Source organism: Rattus norvegicus, chromosome 8 (assembly GCF_021556685.1).
Source record: "Rattus norvegicus strain SHRSP/BbbUtx chromosome 8, alternate assembly SHRSP_T2T, whole genome shotgun sequence".
Lineage (NCBI taxonomy): Eukaryota > Metazoa > Chordata > Mammalia > Rodentia > Muridae > Rattus > Rattus norvegicus.
In genome coordinates, this window is record NC_141541.1 from 114,627,423 (window position 1) to 114,646,694 (window position 19,272).

Consider the following 19,272-nt stretch of genomic DNA (forward strand, 5'->3'; position numbering starts at 1 on the left):
CACTAGAATCTAGTCTACAGTAAAGTCAGGACTATGATTTTACTATAGATTAAGATTTAATATATAATTTACTTCACATATAAAGACAATTCTGGCTACTATTTGGGTATGGTAATGGTCTGGGGTTTGTGAATAACTGAGTCACAGTCAGGCCTGGGCAGACACCATCTTGCTCATGCCTGAGAAATAGGCTTTCTCTCTCTCGCTCATCACTTCGAAGTGTAAGGGCCTCCTGCAGAAGTTGCATTCAGCTGACGAATGTGGCTTCAGTTCCAGCCCGACTCGCTTCCACGTGAGCAGCAGCTTCTCTGTGGGGAGAGACAGCTTTTTAACATCACAGGGATCTTCTGCCCAAGAGAATAAGAGTCCATGTCCACACAGAAATCTGCACAGGAACGCTCACAGAAGCACCCACTCCTGACTTCGACAGTGGAAGCAACCCAATGCCCATCCACGGCGCACACGTGAAATGCACCAAATCCACACCTGGAAGATTATGTGGCAATAGAAAGGACAGAGCTGGCGCTCAGGGTGAGAGAGGGAGGGCATCGGTGGGCTCTGGGCCAACCTAGGCTGCAGGTGCAACCAGACTGTCTTAAAGGTAAGTATGTAAATAGGCAGCGGTGACACCGGTCACTCTCTCCTCTCTCCCAAGATCCGCACACCAGGGGTGAGAGGGACTAGGCAGCAGGACCTGAATGCTAATGAGGACACAGCAGAGGTGATGGCTTCTCACCAGGGTGCATGGATCTAAAACCCCTTTGATCCTGTATTTTTAGAGGTAAATTTTATGGTGTGTCAATTAATCTCAAGGACACTGTTCTAAGGGCTGGGTCTCACTTCACAAACCAGCTTCAGAGCTCAGTTCGTGGCAGCAGCAACAGTGCACTAATCTGAGCATGGGGGGGGGGGGGGAGGTAGGAGTGGAGAAGTCAGGGGGAGTGGACCTCAGGGGCGGAGAGTGCATGCAGTGTGCCAAGACCACAAGTTCAGCCCCAGCACCAAAATCAAACACAAATACTCTGAGCATCTTGAACATAAAATCTGTCCATGGAAGTTATACTGACTTGAGAGGGCCCAAGAGGGCAAAGTTCCTCTATGGCCAGGATGACCTACAGCTAAAATCCCCCCAGGCTCTGCCTTTGGAGTGAACACAGAGGCGGGGAGGGGGACGGGGCAGTCCAGTCACCAGAACAGATTACTTCAAGGAATAGAATCGCAGGGAATGCATGAGCAGGATTCTAGTGGACAGGGCAGACGTGCTGTCAGAGGCCTCCAGCGCCCTCAACAGCCACATGCAGCCTGTGCATACAGGAGACAGGAGAGACGAGGTGGGGGCAGCAAGTTCCCTGAGAGCTTCCAAATGCATCTTGCACATCTCAAAGTGAGTCACTACCGTCTAATTTTAGAGTTTCATTGTGTGGCATCTGAGGGCACAGTTAGCCACTTGGAACAAGACACCAATCTTATCTAAGGCATTAGGGTAAATTCCACCAAGAACCTTGCATGAGCTTCATTCATGTGGGTTTCTGGAATGTGCTTATAGTGAGGTAGAGATTCCCGTCACTCTGCCGGGACTCACCTAGGAAGAAGTTCATCATCTGCGGTGTGTGGTGCGGGGTGGGGGCGATCCGGAGGAGCTCCTCCCCACGAGGCACTGTTGGGTAATTAATGGCCTGGACGTAGATATTATGCCTGGTCATCAACTCATCACAGATTTCTGTGTTTTTAGCAGCATCGGCAACCTGTGATCATTCACAGCAAGAGCAGGTCAGAATGAAGACACGCTAATTTGGCAGAGACAGTCAAGAACACAGCGTTTGTGAACGAGGTTCAAGCTGCAGGCCAGACTGCAGCCGAGTGTGCAAGACTGGGTTAAGGGGAAATGCTCCCCGGACAGCTGTAATTTACAGGAGCTGGCATTTGCATAGCGGGCTGCTATACTGGAATTGTCACATGGCTGTCTCCAAACCTTACATGGTCAAGGAGGTGGTTTTTTTTTTTTCCCACACATCCTTGTTCCAATGAGGTACTGGCCAGCTCTGGTTATATTAGCTACTTTCTTATATTAACTGTGACATCAACAGGGACATGGTTTGTAGAGGGAAGGGTAAGACCTACTTCGAAATTTACTAAGTGGAAAGTCAGACTTCAGAGCAGCCTATGCTTAGGCTTCTAGAGTTTTCTACACACATGTTCTTGTTTACCCTGCTAAGGTCAGTGTTCTGGGGAGGGAGACAGTGCTTGAGCCCGCTGGGTTCAAAGACTTCATTCTTATTGCGAAGTCAGCCTGGGCAGCTGAAGACAGAGAAACATGGCAAAAGGCCATTGGCTACAGTTCGAACACTAGTTCCAGTCCTGCATCACCCTACCCAACCCCTTCTGGAAGCCCTTCTGCCTTCAGGAAGGCAGAAACAGAACACTGTCATATCATGTGTTTCAATCGGAAACAGGCCATTACCCGCACAGGGATGATGTGGCTGGGGCAGTGGATGACTGGGAGGCCAGCGTCCATTAGCATCTGCCTCATAAGCTTGACATTGCGCTGGTGCTGGCGGCGAAGGGCACGTCCCTCATTGCTCTTCAGGATCCGCACAGACTCCAGGGCTCCAGCCAGCAGCATTGGTGGCAGGGAGGTGGTGAAGATGAAGCCCGCAGCGTAGGACCGGACGGTGTCGATCAGCAAACTCGTGCTGGCAATGTATCCTCCAACACAGCCGAACGCTTTACCTGGGAGGAGAAGTTCTTTCTGTTAGGCTGGCCTTGCATGAGCAGCACCGCACAGCCTCCAGGCTCTGACTTTGTGGCAGTCACCCGGCTAAGACTGAGGCCTTACTTGCTACTCAAGCAACAAGAGATTCTTGACAATTAGCATTTGCTGGATGAATACAAACACTCGGACCTGTCAGGGCTGATGCAGGGCCAGGATGGTTTCTCAGTCTGGTCAAGGCCCCCGTGTAATCTGTTATCTCAAGTTTCAGGATTAAGGACTCCAGAAGGGTTCTCAGGAACCTTAACTTTGTGTTCTGCACATTTTTTGCTAAACCACAAGAGGATTAGGTAGGCTCAAACTCCTAGAGTGGAAAATTACTCTGCCTAGCACTCTCCAGCTCACTGTACCAGCCTCCAACAAGCCTATATCACAAATTGGAATTTGGCACTAGAATAGGTAGGTGACTTTCCCCTGCATCTCTGGGTCTGTGGGAGGCATTCTTACTCCCTTGACCCCCAGGGCTGGAAGATGCTGGGTTTTGCTTGCTGATCCTTGACTAAGTGTAGGTTTTAGCTTGGTATTCAGCTGACTGCTACACAGGCTTCTCACTGCCTTATGAACTTCTGGATTTTTTTTTTTTTAAAAGAACCTTCGAATTTCTACAATCTCTTAATGATTCATTCCCACAGGCAAACAGGTCATTTGCCTTCTCTCCAGGAACTCTGATTAGATCCTATTGGTATTTTCATCATATAGATGGGGAAACAGGCATGAGGTCAGTTCATAGGCCAAGGCCACACAACCAGTGAGCTGGCAGGCAGGACTGAAGCCCAGGCTTTAGGGTGCCAGCACAGGGAGAGGAGCAGGCCGGAGAGTCGGAGCTTTCCTGTGCTCGCACAGAGCACGGCGTCTCCCAGTGCCTGTTAGAAAAGCACTGGAGAGCCCCTCCTTTCGACTCCAGCATTACAGAGTGAAGGCTCTTGGCACAGCATCAAGTAAGAGTCAAGTACGGTTGGAATGACCTCAGATGACAAGAAATGTCATTTCTGTCATATTTAGCTCTGGGAGTCTGTGCGCCTCATGTGCCCAGGGATCTGGCAGGGCTGGGCTGGCATTCACTGGGGTGGAGAACTCCACCGCAAGATGGAGGTGGTGGCACACACCGCAAACCCAGCACCGGAGACCTGAAACGAGGCCAGCCTGGGCCACAGGCTGAGACCCTGCCACAAAGGGAAACAGTCCAGGCGGCACAGGCTACCTCACTGCTTCTGGTCCTAGTGCCAGTTAGAGCAGCCAGTCACTGGTCTCGGTGTAAACGGACAGTTACAGAGTACATACCGAGTGTTCCAGAAATGATGTCCATTTTTGGCATGACTCCATCCCGATCACCGATCCCTCCACCTGAAGCCCCATAGAGCCCTACTGCATGGACCTCGTCCACAAACGTGATCGCTCCAAACTCATGGGCCACATCACACAGCTCTTCCAGGGGGCACACTGCTCCTGAGGAAAGCCAAGGAAAATGTCAGTAACAATGGTTAGAGCCAAAGCAAAGTGCCATACATTCTAAGGGGTCATTTTTAGTGCTGGAGAGAAAACAAACGCCCCCAGTTCTTACCCCATGAGGTTATATAATCTAGCAACAGCAAGAGCAGAAAACCCAGTTACTCATCTGTATAATGTCTCTCAATTACAGAGTCCCAGCACAGAAAAAATGCAAAACCAAAGGAAACACAATATTTTTGTTTGTTTTTGGAGTTAAGTACGGACCTCATGCACAGTTAAACGGAAGCCTGTCAACCAGCTATGTCCCCAGGGCCCACGCACCATAGTTTAAACAGTTCAAGCCTAGTTCTGCATCTCAGGCTTCAGATCAGCCTCAGCACATACTTACCATCCATTGAATGGACAGTTTCGAATGCTACGATCTTGGGGACCGAGGGGTCGGATCTCTGCAACAGTTCTCTGAGATGGTTGACATCATTGTGGCGGAAGATATACTTTGGCACTCGACTGTTGCGAATCCCTTGGATCATGGAGGCATGGTTCCCGGAATCAGAGTAAATTTCACAGCCTGACATGAGAAAGGGGCTACTTAGTGGCAAAGGCATCAGGACAAATGATGCCCTGGACCATGCGACAGAGCCTTTTCTACTGACAATACCTCGGAAATGACCCTACAACGAGAACAGTGTGTGCTGACACAGTCACTGGCTCCCGCTTCTCCTCTGGGAAGACACAAGGCAGATGACCCAGTGGCTGCTGGCGGACGCTCACTGGCCAAGCACTCGATACACACAAGCTAATGCCCTGGACCCACCTCAGCATCCAGAAACACAAAAACCAAAGCCACGAGGTCACATGTCTGTCAGCCCAGCATTCTGAGGCCATCCTGGGTGATACAGTGAGACTCTCCAAAAATAAAAATGGCCTTTAGACATGGGTAATAGTGGTGAATATGGGTACCTCACTTCAGACTCTATGAAGACACACGTCTAAGTGCAATGAAGCATTTTGCTAGAGGAATGCCTTAGAATACAAAGTACACCTGACAGGAGTTTCAGGACAGGGCCCTGAACTCAGAACACGCAGTCAGTGCCTTGTGCTCAACACAGTGTTGACACAGGGCCATTAGGCTGAACTGAGTGGGCCTTCACTGTAGATAGCATCCTTGTCATGCAGAAACCTCCAGTGCGCTAGGTCCCGACGGCACCCACCTGGCATCATCTTAGCCAGGGTGAAGAGAGTGGAGTCGTTGGCCACGAAGCAGGAAGAGAACAAGAGCGCCGCGTCCTTGCCGTGGAGGTCAGCCAGCTCCTGCTCCAGTTCCACATGGAACTTGCTCGTTCCAGAAATATTTCTAGTTCCACCTGCTCCGGCACCATGCTGTTTCACAGTCTCTCTGTTAAAAACAAGTCAAATTTCAAAATTCCAGGGTTCACATCTCCAGAACTCACTAAAAACCCAGAGGGCTTTCATTTTGACAACCCCAGCACTGGGGCAGAGTGAGTGTCCAAAAATGAAGGTGGGAAGGCTGTGGAGGAAAACCTAATGCTGACCTCAGGGCCTATACCTACCCCACCCCACACTTACAACTACATATCACACCGGGCTGGAGAGACGGCTCAGTGGTTAGAGCACTGACTGCTCTTCCAGAGGTCCTGAGTTCAAATCCCAGCAACCACATGGTGGCTCACAACCATCTGTAATGGGACCCAATGTCCTCTGCTGGTGTGTCTGAAGACAGTTACAGTGTATTACTCATAAATGTAAAATAAAAAAGTACATCACGGGGTTGGGGATTTAGCTCAGTGGTAGAGCGCTTGCCTAGCAAGCGCGAGGCCCTGGGTTTGGTCCCCAGCTCCGAAAAAAAGAAAAAAAAAGTACATCACATGAGATACACAATACACTCACACACTCATATACAAACACACACATTTTTGGACTGAGGATGTAGCTCAGCTGATAGAATACTTGCTTAGTATACACAATGCTCTGAGTTCAGTTCAATCCCTAGAACCGCATACACAGGCATGGAGTATACCTATAATCTTAGCAAAAAAAAAACAAAAAAAAACAAAAAAAAAACAGGGCAGGCTGGAGAGAAGGCTCGGTGGTTAAGAGCACCAACTGCTCTTCCAGGATCCTGAGTTCAATTCCCAGCAACCACATGGTGGCTTACAACCATCTGTAACGAGATCCGATGCCCTTTTCTGGTGTGTTTGAAGACAGCTACAGTGTGCTCATGTACATAAATTTTTAAAAAATGACGTAAAAAAACAAAAAAAGAAAACACCCAAACAAACACACATTAAAAAAAAAACCTACGATCATATCTCAAGCAAGCAAGAAAATTCTTGGTTCTGTTTATTTTTGTTTTTTTTTTTAAGTTTTTAAAACAGGGTCTGACTATGTAGCCATGGCTATCCTGGAACTCACTATGCTGCCCAGGCTGCACAGAGATCCCCCTGCCTCCTCCCCTCAGTGCTGGAATTAAGGCTCCGTTCTGCACAGCTTATTTTCTTATCTTATTTAAGAAAAGTTATTTTGAAACTCATGGTTTCTAAACTCCATACAAATGAGTCCTCTTTCCAGAATCAGGAATGAACATTCTAGTATCTCTCTCACTGTGAAACCCGGGGCCATAAATCTTAAAGGAATTGCTAAGAATCGTTTAGGGGATGGAGCAATGGCTCAGCGATTAAGAGCGCTGCCTGCTGTCCAGAGGACCCAGGTTCAGTTTCTAGTCTGAGAATCCCATGCCCTCTCTGACCTCCGCACACATGCAGATATGCAGGCAAAGTAGTGTGTTAAGAGAAAGCAGACCCTAGAAGGCTGCAAAGCAGTTACATAACGTTAGGACGCATACATGCTTATGCTCGACCTCATGTGGGGCTCTCTTTAGCAAGCCTCTCGGAGAACTCGATGAGCAACTGCCTCAAGCCATAGCAGTCCTCCTGAAGAACAAGGATGGGACCTTCCTGCTTTTCACCATGTCCTGCTGAAATAGCCCAACCCACTATATCCACAAGTTAGAGTTTCTCCAAGAACACAGAGATTTATTTAGAAGTAGCTGAACTATGTCCCCAGCCCCAAAGTGTTCATGCGTGCGTGCGTGTTATCCCTGTGTGTTATATATTTGTGAGTATGGGGTGGGGTGGGTGTATAGTTGGAGGACCAAGGTCAGCATGAGGTTTCTCCTCCACAGCCTTTTCATCTCTGTTTTTTTGGGACACCCTCTGCCCCAGATATCATCTGTAGAGATTTTCAAAGGTTAAGAATATCCCGCCAGTGAGGTAGTTCAGCAGGTAAAGGGGCTTCACTGTAAAGCGTGGCAACCTGAGTTCAATCCCAGAATAAAGGTTGAAAGAGAGCTGGCTCTACAAAGAATAGTAGCACATCATCGTGGCACACTTTCAGTGACTAAATATGCTCTCCCATTAAAGGTCTAGCTGTATAAACCATCAAGTCTTGCTGAATAATGCCTATGGTATCTGAAAACTGATAGCTACTTACATGACGGCCCCACACACCCGTGGGTGTCGACTCATGCCTAGATAGTCGTTGCTGCACCAGACCGACACCTGCTTTTTGGTGATGAGGGAGTCCGTGTAGTCATCTGCCATAGGGAAGATCTGTGCTCTCCGGTTCACAGTTTTAAAAACTCGGTAGGTGTGGTCATTTTTTTTCTCGTCAATTTTCTTCTCAAAGAAATGATCATATTGAAAAGTGGAAACGGCTAAAGTGAGAACAAACAAAAGAAAATTGTTTTTTTTCTTAAGGATAGACAGGGTTCAAATCTCAGTTTGGTCATTCGGGGGCACTGTATCCAGGATTGGAATGACAAGACTGCACCTGGTAGGCGTTTGGTACACTGTCCAGTACATAGGTGATGGGTAATGAAAGACTGAAGGCCGGCAACCAGCAGCACACATCGCCACTAAGCCCAACTGTACTCAAGCAAGGGCCCTGGGCTTCAACTCCGGCCTTACCACACATCTTCACATTTAACCTGATACACATTTAACTCACAAACAACAAGACTCACACTTTGGCAAGTTATCCTGAAGAAGATGAGACACTCTTTCTGGCCTTTGCTTTCTCATGATGTCCTGGAAGTTCTTCAGCAGTGGGCTTGGACCTTCTCCATCCCTTTTTGCATTGACCAAGCTGGGGAGCACTGGGCTTTGAGCAACCTCTGTAACAAAGTAACAGGAGGCACAGAGGACAGACCTTTTATTCTTAGTTCACAACACCTTCTAGGCATACTGTTACAAATAGCTTAGGGGAGGGGGGCACGCCTACATAACTGGATACAGTTCATTGGCTAAGAGCACTGGTTGCTCTCTTTGAGGACCTGGGTTCAATTCCCAGCATCCACATGGAGGCTCACAGCTGTCTGTAACTACACCTCCAGGAGATCTGACACCCCTTTCTGGCTTCGTCAGGGACCAGGCATATATTGGTGCACTCATAAACACAAAGGCAAAATATCCATACACACTAAAATCATTTTTTTTTCTATTCTTTTTTTTTTTTTTTTTTTGGGGGGAGCTGGGGACCGAACCCAGGGCCTTGCGCTTGCTAGGCAAGCGCTCTACCACTGAGCCAAATCCCCAACCCCCATTTTTTTTTCAAACACAGCTTATTGCCTGGTGCATGGCTTCACCTCTAGCATTTGGGAATCAGGGTCAAGTGGATCTCTGTAAATCTGAGGCCAGAGTGTGCTACATAGTGAGAACTTGTCTTAAAACAAAAACCAAAACATAGCTTATTGCCTACTTCATGAAGAAAAAAAGCCAATCATAACCAAAGTTGGCTGGGACGAAGTGTATGGAACCTGTCTTTCTTCAGCCTGCGTCCTACATAGGCTTTTGGTACTCTGCTTCTTTTTGGCTTTTTGAGAGGATGGCCTGGAGCTCAAGACCCTCCTGCCCGGCTTATCTAGTGCACCACCTGGCTTCAGAGCGATTCTGTTCTCACTGCTACCAGACCGTTCCAATGGACATGAATCAGAGCCTAAGGCCCCTGTTCGACTGGCATGCCTCCTGGACTCCACAGCCCGTTCCCCTCCTCCATCCCTCTTGCATAGAAAACACCTACCGAGGCAGCTTTTTCCCCCCTAGGGTCTCTCTCTATGCAGCTCTGGCTGTCCTGGAACTGGCTACTTAAAGACGGGAACTCACACTGATCCCCTTGCTTCTGCCTCCCAGGTACTGGACTTAAAGGTGGGTGCCACCATGCTCAGCATGCTGAGGCTTTTAGGGGCTTCTGGGAGCACAGATGGGGTTAAGGTTGTCCCTCCGTGACCATCAGCAAGACACACAGTTTGAGTGTCCTAGGATAGCACTTACAGTGGTAAAATAGAGACAAACCAATGCTGACATCTGTTCAAGATTACAGGTTATTTCCAGAAGTAAGCATGACTCTGGGAAGCTGGTCACTTTCCACACCCTCACCAGAAAACAAGTCCCACATTCTGCAATACAGGCTGTCTAGCTTGAGAACCTTCCTTCCTCTCTGGTATAAAAAGAGGAAGGTATTCACATTATTACTACCCGGCCTGGTAATAGCTCGCATATCAACTGGAGGGGCCCATGGACCCCAAGGACTGCCTCACTCTTTCCCCTGGAGTCATCTCTGTTACCTTTCCTCACAGCATGCATTTCCTGCACGTCCTCCTGAAGCTCCAGACTGGCCTTGCGGAAGACGCTGCTGCCCGTCTGGCTCAGCTGTGCTGCCAGGAAAGGGCACTTGCTCCCAGAGCTCTGGCTTGTAGAGGGTGACGGGTGTCCAGGCGGGAGCTGTGTGCCGTCTGGAGTCTGTGCCATCTGGGACTCGTCAGGAGCCTGCTGGACTGCGGCTTTGGCAGTTTTCTCTTCTGAGGAAGGAAATGGAAAGAATGAGGCCCCAGCCCTGCTCATGGAGTGCACAAGCAAGTCCGTTCCTTCTCACCTCAAACTTCACTCTCATTCTAGTCTATAACCCACACCCAGGTTTACCTTTGTTAAACCTCTGTTGCTTTCCTCTGCTAACATCTGTTCTCACCTGCCTCACTGTGACAGTGGCTCTCTGAAGGGAGACTGGCCCATCCAGGTCACCTCAGAACCACAAGACCTCTTCAAGAGCCCTAGTTTATGTTTTCAGTCAACACAACATTCTTTTATCATCTGTTTGAGACAGGGTCTTGCTATGTGGCCCATGATGCTTGACTTGGCAATCCTCCTGCCTCAGCCTCCTAAGTGCTGGGATTATGCGTACGCTTAGCCCCAAAAGCCCTTGACATGGATCACTGTCAGTAATTTCTTTCCCATGGACACAGCATATTTCAGGAGATTAATGCTGGGGTAACCAGGGGGAGTCACACGGTCATTTCCTCTTCACAGTTTCTAAACAGATTCCTAATAAAGCTCAACAGCTTTAAAAATACTTCTAGGGCTGGAGAGATGGCTCAGCGGCTAAGAGCACTGACTGCTCTTCCAGAGGTCCTGAGTTCAAATCCCAGCAACCACATGGTGGTTCACAGCCATCTGTAATGGGATCTGATGCCCTCTTCTGGTGTGTCTGGAGACAGTGACAGTGCACTCATATATATTAAATAAATAAATCTTAAAAAGAAAAAAGAAAGAAAGAAAGAAAGAAAGAGAGAGAGAGAAAGAGAGAAAGAAAGAAAGGAAAAACAGGCTGTCCCTTAGATCTTCAAACTGTCCCCAAACTACCAGGGCTATTAAAAGGCGTAGGCAGGTTGGATTCACAGAGGGCTCACCTCACCTACTTTCTCATCGAAGTTCAAAGGAAGCTGCTGACCCAGCACAGCAGGCTGGCTTTGCGCTCTAAGTTACAGTCACTCCTTGAGCCCTTGAGCAATGTGCTCACCTTCCTTCTAGAAAAGTCTTCCTTCATCATTTTGGAATACTCCCATGAGTCACTGGCTGCTCTTTCTACAACTTGGATAAGGTGTCTCAATACAGTTTCCATAACATTTTCTATAAAGACAAGTCAAGAAATGGTATTTTGAAACTAACTTGATTTTTTTTTTTTTAACAAGGATTGCAGATCTGTTATGGAAAGTCTAGAACAATGGAAGGGAAAAGGAGCATTCTACCTCAAAACATGGCCACCACAGACATTCTGAGAAAAGACAATTAACTCCTGGCAGGAAAGTCCTGCCCACTAGAAGAACAAACAGTCCTTCGACACACCGAAGAGAAGCCTGAAAGATGAAGGGCTCACCAGGAAGGAGTAAGTGGCCTTGAGAAGCCCGCCACCTGTACGGGGCAGGTCCACACCCTGACAAACACTAACAAACACCGTGCCTCACTTACGTAAGGCAACTGGCCCAGTGGTAGAGTGGTGGCTGCCAGGCACTGGGGGAAGGAGTATGGGAGTTAATGTTTAATGGCCGCCCTTTTCAGTTTGGGAAGATGAAGAAAGTTCAGGAATTGGATGGTGGTGGCAGAACAACACGGGTGTATGCAATACTGTGAGTCACACGCTGCACTGATTAACACGGGCATGGTAACTGAGGTGGTGCATGCTTACAATTAAGGCTGAGGCAGGAGGATTGCCGTAAGTTGGAGGGCAATCTGGCTATATTATGAGACTCTGATTAAAAAAAAAAAAAAACTAAACTAAAATGGTAATATTATACACACACACACACACACACACACACACACACACACACATATATATATATATATATATATATATATATATATATATATATATATATATATATATAGTTTGTTTGTTTTGCTTGAAGGGGAAAACGACAGTGGCTCACAAGTCTGTGACTCCCTCTTCTGGCCCCCTGGACCAAAGGAACGAACTAACAGTGGTAACTCAGGCCTGTGGTATCAGCGCTTGGGAGGCTGAGGTGAGGTCCTGACTTCATGGCCAGCCTAGACTACACAGTGAGTTCTGGGATAGCCTAGGACACAGAGTGAGATGCTCCCTCAAGATACTAGACAGATTTTTAGCCCCTAACTCAGGAGTCAGAGGGACAGTTCCACAAGATGACCCCCCCGCTCCCCATACACAAGGGTTGATCCTGATGGAGTAAGGCTCCCTCAGAGTGGCCTTCACCACCAAGGACATCTTCCCTCACTGCCAACTACTTACTCTCATTGGCTGGAGGGGTTTCTTTGACCTGCTGGCACTGTGCTGCTGAAGTGGACACGGTCCGAGGAGCCGGCTTGGCCCCGACTTCCATCATCTTGGGGCAGTTTTGAGCATAGAACAGCAGAGATTTCCCTGCCTTCTGCAGAAAGGCCTGAGGGACTCGGGATAAGAATGGGCATCTGCGAACGACAGTCTCCATGTCTGCAAAGTGTCCCGGGTCCTGTACAAGAGTCCATGATGAGTGACGTTAAGGGAGGCCCAGACACACATCCCACTCAAAACCAAACCAAACCAAACCAAACTAAGGACAGCAACCAACAGAGAGCTCAGTAAAGGCATGGGAGCCACACTCTACCCAGGTCACCAACTTCTACATTCTCTACTTCTAGAGAAACCCTCCCATCCCCTAAGCAACTTTACCAGAGTAAGTAGGGACGACCAATAACTAAGGATGTAGAGATGAAGAACAAGGCAGAACTGGTGTCGGAGGCCAGAGGCTCCTTGAAGGGTGTACACTGTAGGTTAAGACACTTTAGCACACACCCAGGAGCAATAGCAAGGCCAGGGGAAAAGTCACTGTCACCTATCCAGCTAGGGAGGACTCCCTGGGATCCTAGCAACCCCAGGAAGGGGGAAGAGTCTAGACCAGCCCTGAGTCCCCGAGACAAGGTCATGTCCCTACAGCTAGAACAGGGAAAGGAGGCAGAAAGAAGGGTAAGGGCAGGGCTGACTCGGTCAGGAGCAGGGCTAGACAATGCAGAGCCTGACTGGTGGAAGGGGGTCAGCAGTGAGTCAGAGGTTCTCTGGGGTCAGAATGGAAAGGGTAAGAAAGAAGTTCTGAAGGCGCCTGTCAAAACGCCGAATGTCAGAAGGGCACGTAGTGGGGCGTCTGAGGTAGCCCAAGAGGTAAAGAGGGGGGATGAACGCTGAGCCAAGGTGGTGCCCGGAGGGGGATGGGCATGTGGCCGCGGTGGCGGGGCGCGCCGGGTTCCCGCGACCACCGAGCGTGGCCCTCACCTGCGCGGGCTCTCGACGAGACGGCGGTGGGCACTCGAGCGGAGGACGCTAAACCGACCAGTGCCCTTCTTCACGAACAGCCTCGGCTAGGGCCGCTGTTGGCCTAATATAGAGCCGGGGGTGACCGCTGCGCATGCGCTGTGGGTGCGGCCTGCCGCGCGCACGCGCACCGGAGTCGGCCCGGCAGGGTGCCAGGTCCCTCTGTGTGGGCTCTGCTCCAACTCTTGTGACTATGTCTTAGGCCTACGCTGCCTGAGCCAGGAGAGCAGGGCAGTGGACGGGCAAGTCCCTTTTTGGATCTCTACCCTTCGTCCCTCTTTCACCTTCCACGAACAGCCCTGTGCGTCAGACTCCTGGGCCCCCGGCGTAGGTCGTAAACCAAACCCACCCTGGTAAAAAGGTTTATTGGGCGCACAGGAAGGGGTTTCACGCCAGGGTCTTAAGATCAGATCAACGAGGGGCTTGCTTGGTTTTGTTTGCATCGATGACAGGGATTCTTTACTTGATGAATGGCCCAAGAATAGAATGGTCCTGGTGAAGAGATGCTAAGGGGCTGCAGACACGGGATTGAAGAAGCAGCCGCAGAAGGGTGATACGTTCTGATCCGAATTGAAGAAAAGAGAGAGCAGGGAACAGAGGAACTGACTAGATGGAGCTCATAGCTCCACAGTTCTAGTCACCCAGATGGTGAGGGTGTCATGACAGCACAGGGCCTGACACAGGACTGAACAGCTAAATTATCTTGTTTTTTAATTTGAGACAAGGTCTCATGTAGTCACACCATACTGTCCTCAAAGTTGCTATGTAGCCAACCTTGGAGGCATCCTGTCTCTACCTCCCCAGTGCTGGGATTGCAGGTAGGAGCCGCCATGCCTACAGGATGCAGCACTGAGGATGGAATCTAGGGTCTTCTGCATGCTTGGCAAAGACTACCCTTATTGAACTGCGTCCCTGACCCCGTTTTTGTGTCATTTTGTTGAATCAGGGTCTCACTTTGTGGACCAGGATGGCTTCCAACTTTGCCAGATTCCCGCTTCTGTTTCAAACACTGGGAATCATAACCCGGGCCACAACACTTAATTAGCCCTTGTTTGTGTTTTGTTTTTATACGGAGCATAGTCCAAAGTCCTTGCTGGTTGTAATGCACACCAACTGAGAGGTCTAGCTCTCTGTGTTAATCCAAAAGATGAGAGGAGAAAGACCACTGACCCAAATCATCATGGCCAAATTTATTAAAGCAGGCGAGCAATTAAAGCAAGCTTTTGTTACTTGGGTACATAGGCTGCCTTCCCCTAAGGCGCTGACTGAGAGGTCAGTACTGGACAGAAGGAAGACGAGGTGTTTATAGCTCAGTTGTAGGGTGTGTCCAAATGGGGAATTTGGTGGGCAAAATCGGCAGGATTAGAGGAGCAGGACATAATCATAACAAGTTAGTCATAAGGATCTCCTGAAAGAAAGACATGATTACAAGGTGGTCATAAGGTAGTCATGACAACAGATAGACACAACAACCTTTTGAAATAAAGGTAGGGTTGCAAGGTGGTTATAGCTTTTTAAAACAAAGATCTGGTTGCATTTCCTGGAACAGTCAGTACAGAACCATCTGTAGTTAAGGTTACAGGTGGGGCCTCGCTCAGTCCTTGAGAAACAGAGGTTTAATCATGAACAGGAATGAGCCTAGTTTGTCTTTACTCTAAGGTGGCTTTGAAGCCTAAGGTGGAGGAGGCAGACTGGTTCATCACCTGGAGTGCAGAGCTGAGTCCTGGCTCCTTTGAAGCTCCTGAGACCTCACCTGAGGGGTAAGGCTTGGCAGTCTCTCAGGCACGCCAACCTGACCTCCTCACTCCACACCCTTCTCAACTTGCCCCAGACTGGGTTAGGCTGGATCTGTGCCAGGCCAAGAGCTGCCGGCCTGCAACTGGAGAAAGAACCATTCTGGTAGCATCTTTCCAGCTGGACATGAATAAGAAGGACAGAGTCCAGAAAGATAAAGATGGGGGTGTGCCCGGGTACTTCCTGATTTCCCTTCGAATCCCCCGCTTAGCTGTAAGACTGGTGTGGCGAGTCTGGGACTTTGTTTGGAGGAAGCCCTTGAGTCCGAAGTGGCACCTTGGGCACGCCAAGATAAGGACTCTGCCTACCGTCTTGCTAAAGAGTAGCACCTATCAGTCAGAGGGAAGAGAGAGAACGCCAGCACTTGAAGCTAGAAGTCAGATCTGATGCTGAGTGATTACGTTTGCTCTGGGCCTCACGTTTCCTTGTCTGGGCCTTGGGACCGTGATGCCTGCTGCCTTGCCTGGCTGTCTTTGGGAGCAGCAGAGCAGATGAAGACCAAACTCAATTGCTGGAACAGACGTGAGTTCTAAATTCAGCTCCGAATCTCAACTGGCTTTGGCCTTCACAGCCAAGGCTTGGTTCTCCTCATTGGCAAAGTTCTCCCAGCCCCGCTTGTCATCAGTGGGAGTGTCAGGGTGAAGTCGTGACTGCTGAGGCTAATTGCTTAAACTGGGTATCTAGCTCTCTGGAAGTTTCCGGTTTAAGGTGACAGGGGTGGGGGGTTGGGGAGGTGGGAGGGTAGTAGGGGGGGTTGGAGGCCCACCCACGGGGAAAGTAAAGTAGGATGTTGTTATAAACAATCCCAGATAGAGGCTCTATTACGTCAACCGGAAGGAGGTTCCAGCCACCAGGAAGGCTCCCTGAAGAGAAACAGGCGCTGGCTGGAAGGATGGGCCTACATGGTACAGGGAAACTGCTGGGTAAAATCAGGAGTGGAGAGTCCCAGGCCTGTGGGAGGGGAGCATGGCATGTGAGTCAGCCTGAACTGAACAGCTTGGCCACATGTATACAACAGCCAGGATCTGGGGCAAGAGGTTAAACCAGAGAGGCCTTAAGTGAGCTGCAGTGCCAGAACCCAAAGAACTACTACCAAAGTCCTCCTCAGAACATATGTCTCTCGATTTTTTTTTTAAGCGAGGAATCTGTATTTTAAACAGACCACCCTTCTGGTGCTGTGAGTGTTGGGTCTCTTAGGACCTCGTGTTAGGCTATGCCATACCAATGGTTCTTGTTTAAGACCTCGAAGGACAAAGCTAAGTCTAGGAATTATAATCCTAGTGCTGCTACACTCCAGCTTTTTAAGTAGAGGCCCCACGTCCTCAGCACCTTTGTGAAGTGGGAGTGGCCTCAGCTGCCCTGGGCTTCCTTGCCTTGGCTTTGTACCCAGGTGGTCTCTGGGCTAATCCAGCAGCCATCTTCTCCCTTGATGCTGCTTCTGGTCTATGCCCTCCCCTCTTCATCCATGCCTTCCCTTCTCCAAGGATCCCTCCCTGCCCTGCACTCCCGCCTCCTCCTCCCACAACCCCTCCTGAACTGCAGTATAAACTCCTCTTATCCTTTGCTCTGACCCTGAGCACGGGTGCCCAAACCGCTGGAGTTCAAGCAAGGTCAGCCCTCATTCTGGAAATGACGCTGAGACATTTCTACCTCTCAGCCAGCCTGCGTCACTGTCATGGTCAGGGGCTGCTGCATATCGAACTGGGCCAGCAGTCAGGGCAGAAAGAAAATGTCAAGCTTTGCCCCAAGAGTCCCCCCACCCTCCCTACTCTGGGCCCCACAAACTGTTTTCAGCAGTCCCTCTACATGACAAGCTTACTAGCCAATCTTACCAATTACCACTCTTCTGGCCTCAGTTTCCCCTCAAGGAGATCCTGGTAGACACGGGACAGGGCTGCCTAGCATGCTCAGTGTCCCACGTTCAAGTCCCAGCAATGCAAAACCGAAGTAAAAAGAAAAGCAAAGCTGTCCAGCCCAGGCTATTTCTGCTCACTTTGTAGCCTTGAAACAGAAGGACATTTTGTGCCACTTCTCCTGAACCCACATGTGCAGTGGTTGGTGAGGGCAGCCTGACAGCCCAGCTCTGCCCCAGAGAGCCAGAGACATGAACTGCAGGTCCACAGTGTCAGAGCTCAGGAGCCGCTATGTGAGGTAGGTTAGAGGCCAAGGCACCTTTGGAATGGCCTCAGGCTGACCTGGGGCACAGGCATAGTGTATGTGAGCCCTGACTTCTGTTCATGAAGCAGAGGGTAGGATTCAGGGTTCCAGCTGGAACGAGTCCCCAGACCTTAGCACAACAGACCCCATGGTGGAGGTATCATTCAGGCCATAAAGCTGAGCTCACAGACAGCACCACCTGCTAAAACAAAACCAAAGGTCTAATCCATCAAAGTCCGTAGTTATGGGAAAGTCTCAAAACGTACTAATCTTGCTTTTTTGCTTCTACAGTTCTGCTTACTGTTCTTGTTAACTGGAGCATGTCATTCAAGGCTCACATCAAGAAAGACTCGGAGCTATATACCAGGATCCCAAATACCTGGCGTAGTCCTGGCCAGCTAATAACACTTTCTATTGGCTTAAACTCATGTCCAAGCAGTCTTCTCTGGTGGATACCCCATAAAAAGACAAGGCTGTTAATTCTTCCAGAGGCAGATCTGGATTGGGGTCCTCATGGGACAGCCCACCTCCAATACGGTCCTAGAGAAAAGATGCCCAGAGGACTCCAGAGGTTCCCAGAATCTAACCCTCCAGCCACACACCTAGATATCTACTTGATTCAGGTTATGTTTTGTTTTGGTTTGTGTTTGGTTTTGGTTTTGGTTTTAGTTTATTTAGAGAGCCTACATAACATGTGTTTGGTTGGTTGGTTGGTTGGTTGGTTGGTGGGTTCGTTTTGCTTAAAAAGGAACGCCAGGCTAACTAAATGGCTCAGCAGATTAAGGGGCTTGCTGCAGAGCCCGACAACTTGAGTTCAATCCCCAGGATTTTCACGCAGTAGAAGGAGAGAGTCAGCTCCTGCAAGTTGTCTTCTGACCTCCACACACGTGCATTCAAACTCATGGTAAATGAATAAAAATGGAATTTACAGAACCGATGCCTGCATTGGAAGCTTGAGGGCTCTGTGGAAAGTCAATTGGATGGTATTTTGCTGGGGCAATCACGTGAAGGAACATTTTATTCGAGTGGACAAGTGTGAAAGGCTAAGGCAGACTCAGAAGGGATGTTTTGCTGAAGCAGACCCAGGAGAGGTTCTGTGAACAAACGCAGAGCAGACACAGAGTTCTGCTAAAGCAAACACACAAAAGAACACGTGATGAAAGATTCTTTGCTAACAGCACACATGTACTGGTCCACCTTACATTGCGTACTCTAGCTGCCTTTGTCAGGGCTCCATAGAGAGAGCCGCATCAAAAAACTTCTGGCGGCCGCTTCTGTGGACTCGGGCTGACTGGATGCACACGCTGAGGCAAGACAAGTGCTGAGGCAAGACCTGCGCTGAGGCAAGGCAGGCAGGGGATGTGATGTCTGGAAGGTATAAATAGGACTCGATGGACAGTGACGGAGACAGAGCTAGCTGTGTAATGTTTATAAGTCTTGAATCTTCGCTGATCTTTGCTTCCCTGAGAGAAGCACAGCTAAGACCTTCTGGTGTCCCTCTGAGTCCCTCTTGTTGACTCAAGATGAGGCTGAGGCCTGGCTGTCTCTGTTAGGTCACATCACCACTGTTGACTCAGCAAATGTCTTGCCTCAGCAGAAGCAGGTCTGGGGGCTCGGGGTTTATAAATGGGATACACACAAGCTGAGACTTTCGAGCCTTGGCATTGCATGATTGGGTAAGGGTAAAGGAATGCTGTCCTTCAAACTGATAACGTCTGTTCAGACAGCAAGGAGGGACCATACATCTGGAAAGGGACCTCCTTGACCTGGGAAGAAATGACTCATTTTGTTATCAGTGACCAGTGCATTCTTACAAGCCAGCTACAGCTGCCTGGGAATGTTTGCTTGTGTCTTTCCCATAGCTAAGAGTGGGGGCCTCATCACTTCAAGGACATTAATTTTCTGCCTCTTTCAAAGACAGGAGACAG

The 19,272-nt window shown here is 49.3% G+C and overlaps 1 protein-coding gene and 1 long non-coding RNA gene across 4 annotated transcripts; one reads left to right on the top strand and one right to left on the bottom strand.

The window, feature by feature from the left end:
* Positions 1-37: 37 nt before the first annotated feature.
* On the bottom strand, positions 38-13,491 carry Alas1 (5'-aminolevulinate synthase 1). Its single transcript, NM_024484.3, is given in 11 exon segments — positions 38-308; positions 1,583-1,745; positions 2,462-2,730; positions 4,052-4,216; positions 4,608-4,787; positions 5,431-5,615; positions 7,730-7,952; positions 8,262-8,411; positions 9,861-10,094; positions 12,338-12,557; positions 13,355-13,491. Coding segments are annotated over 10 exon segments (1,929 nt in total). The 5' UTR covers positions 12,537-12,557; positions 13,355-13,491; the 3' UTR covers positions 38-147.
* A 97-nt stretch (positions 13,492-13,588) lies between these two features.
* On the top strand, positions 13,589-17,768 carry LOC148004339 (uncharacterized). 3 transcript variants are annotated; one of them, XR_015628043.1, is made up of 4 exons: positions 13,589-14,211; positions 15,053-15,709; positions 17,188-17,338; positions 17,636-17,768. It is a non-coding gene; the product is annotated as an uncharacterized LOC148004339 (long non-coding RNA). The 3 variants fall into 3 exon arrangements; XR_015628042.1 differs by having other exon boundaries at positions 13,589-13,694; XR_015628044.1 differs by having other exon boundaries at positions 13,589-13,635.
* Positions 17,769-19,272: the final 1,504 nt, after the last annotated feature.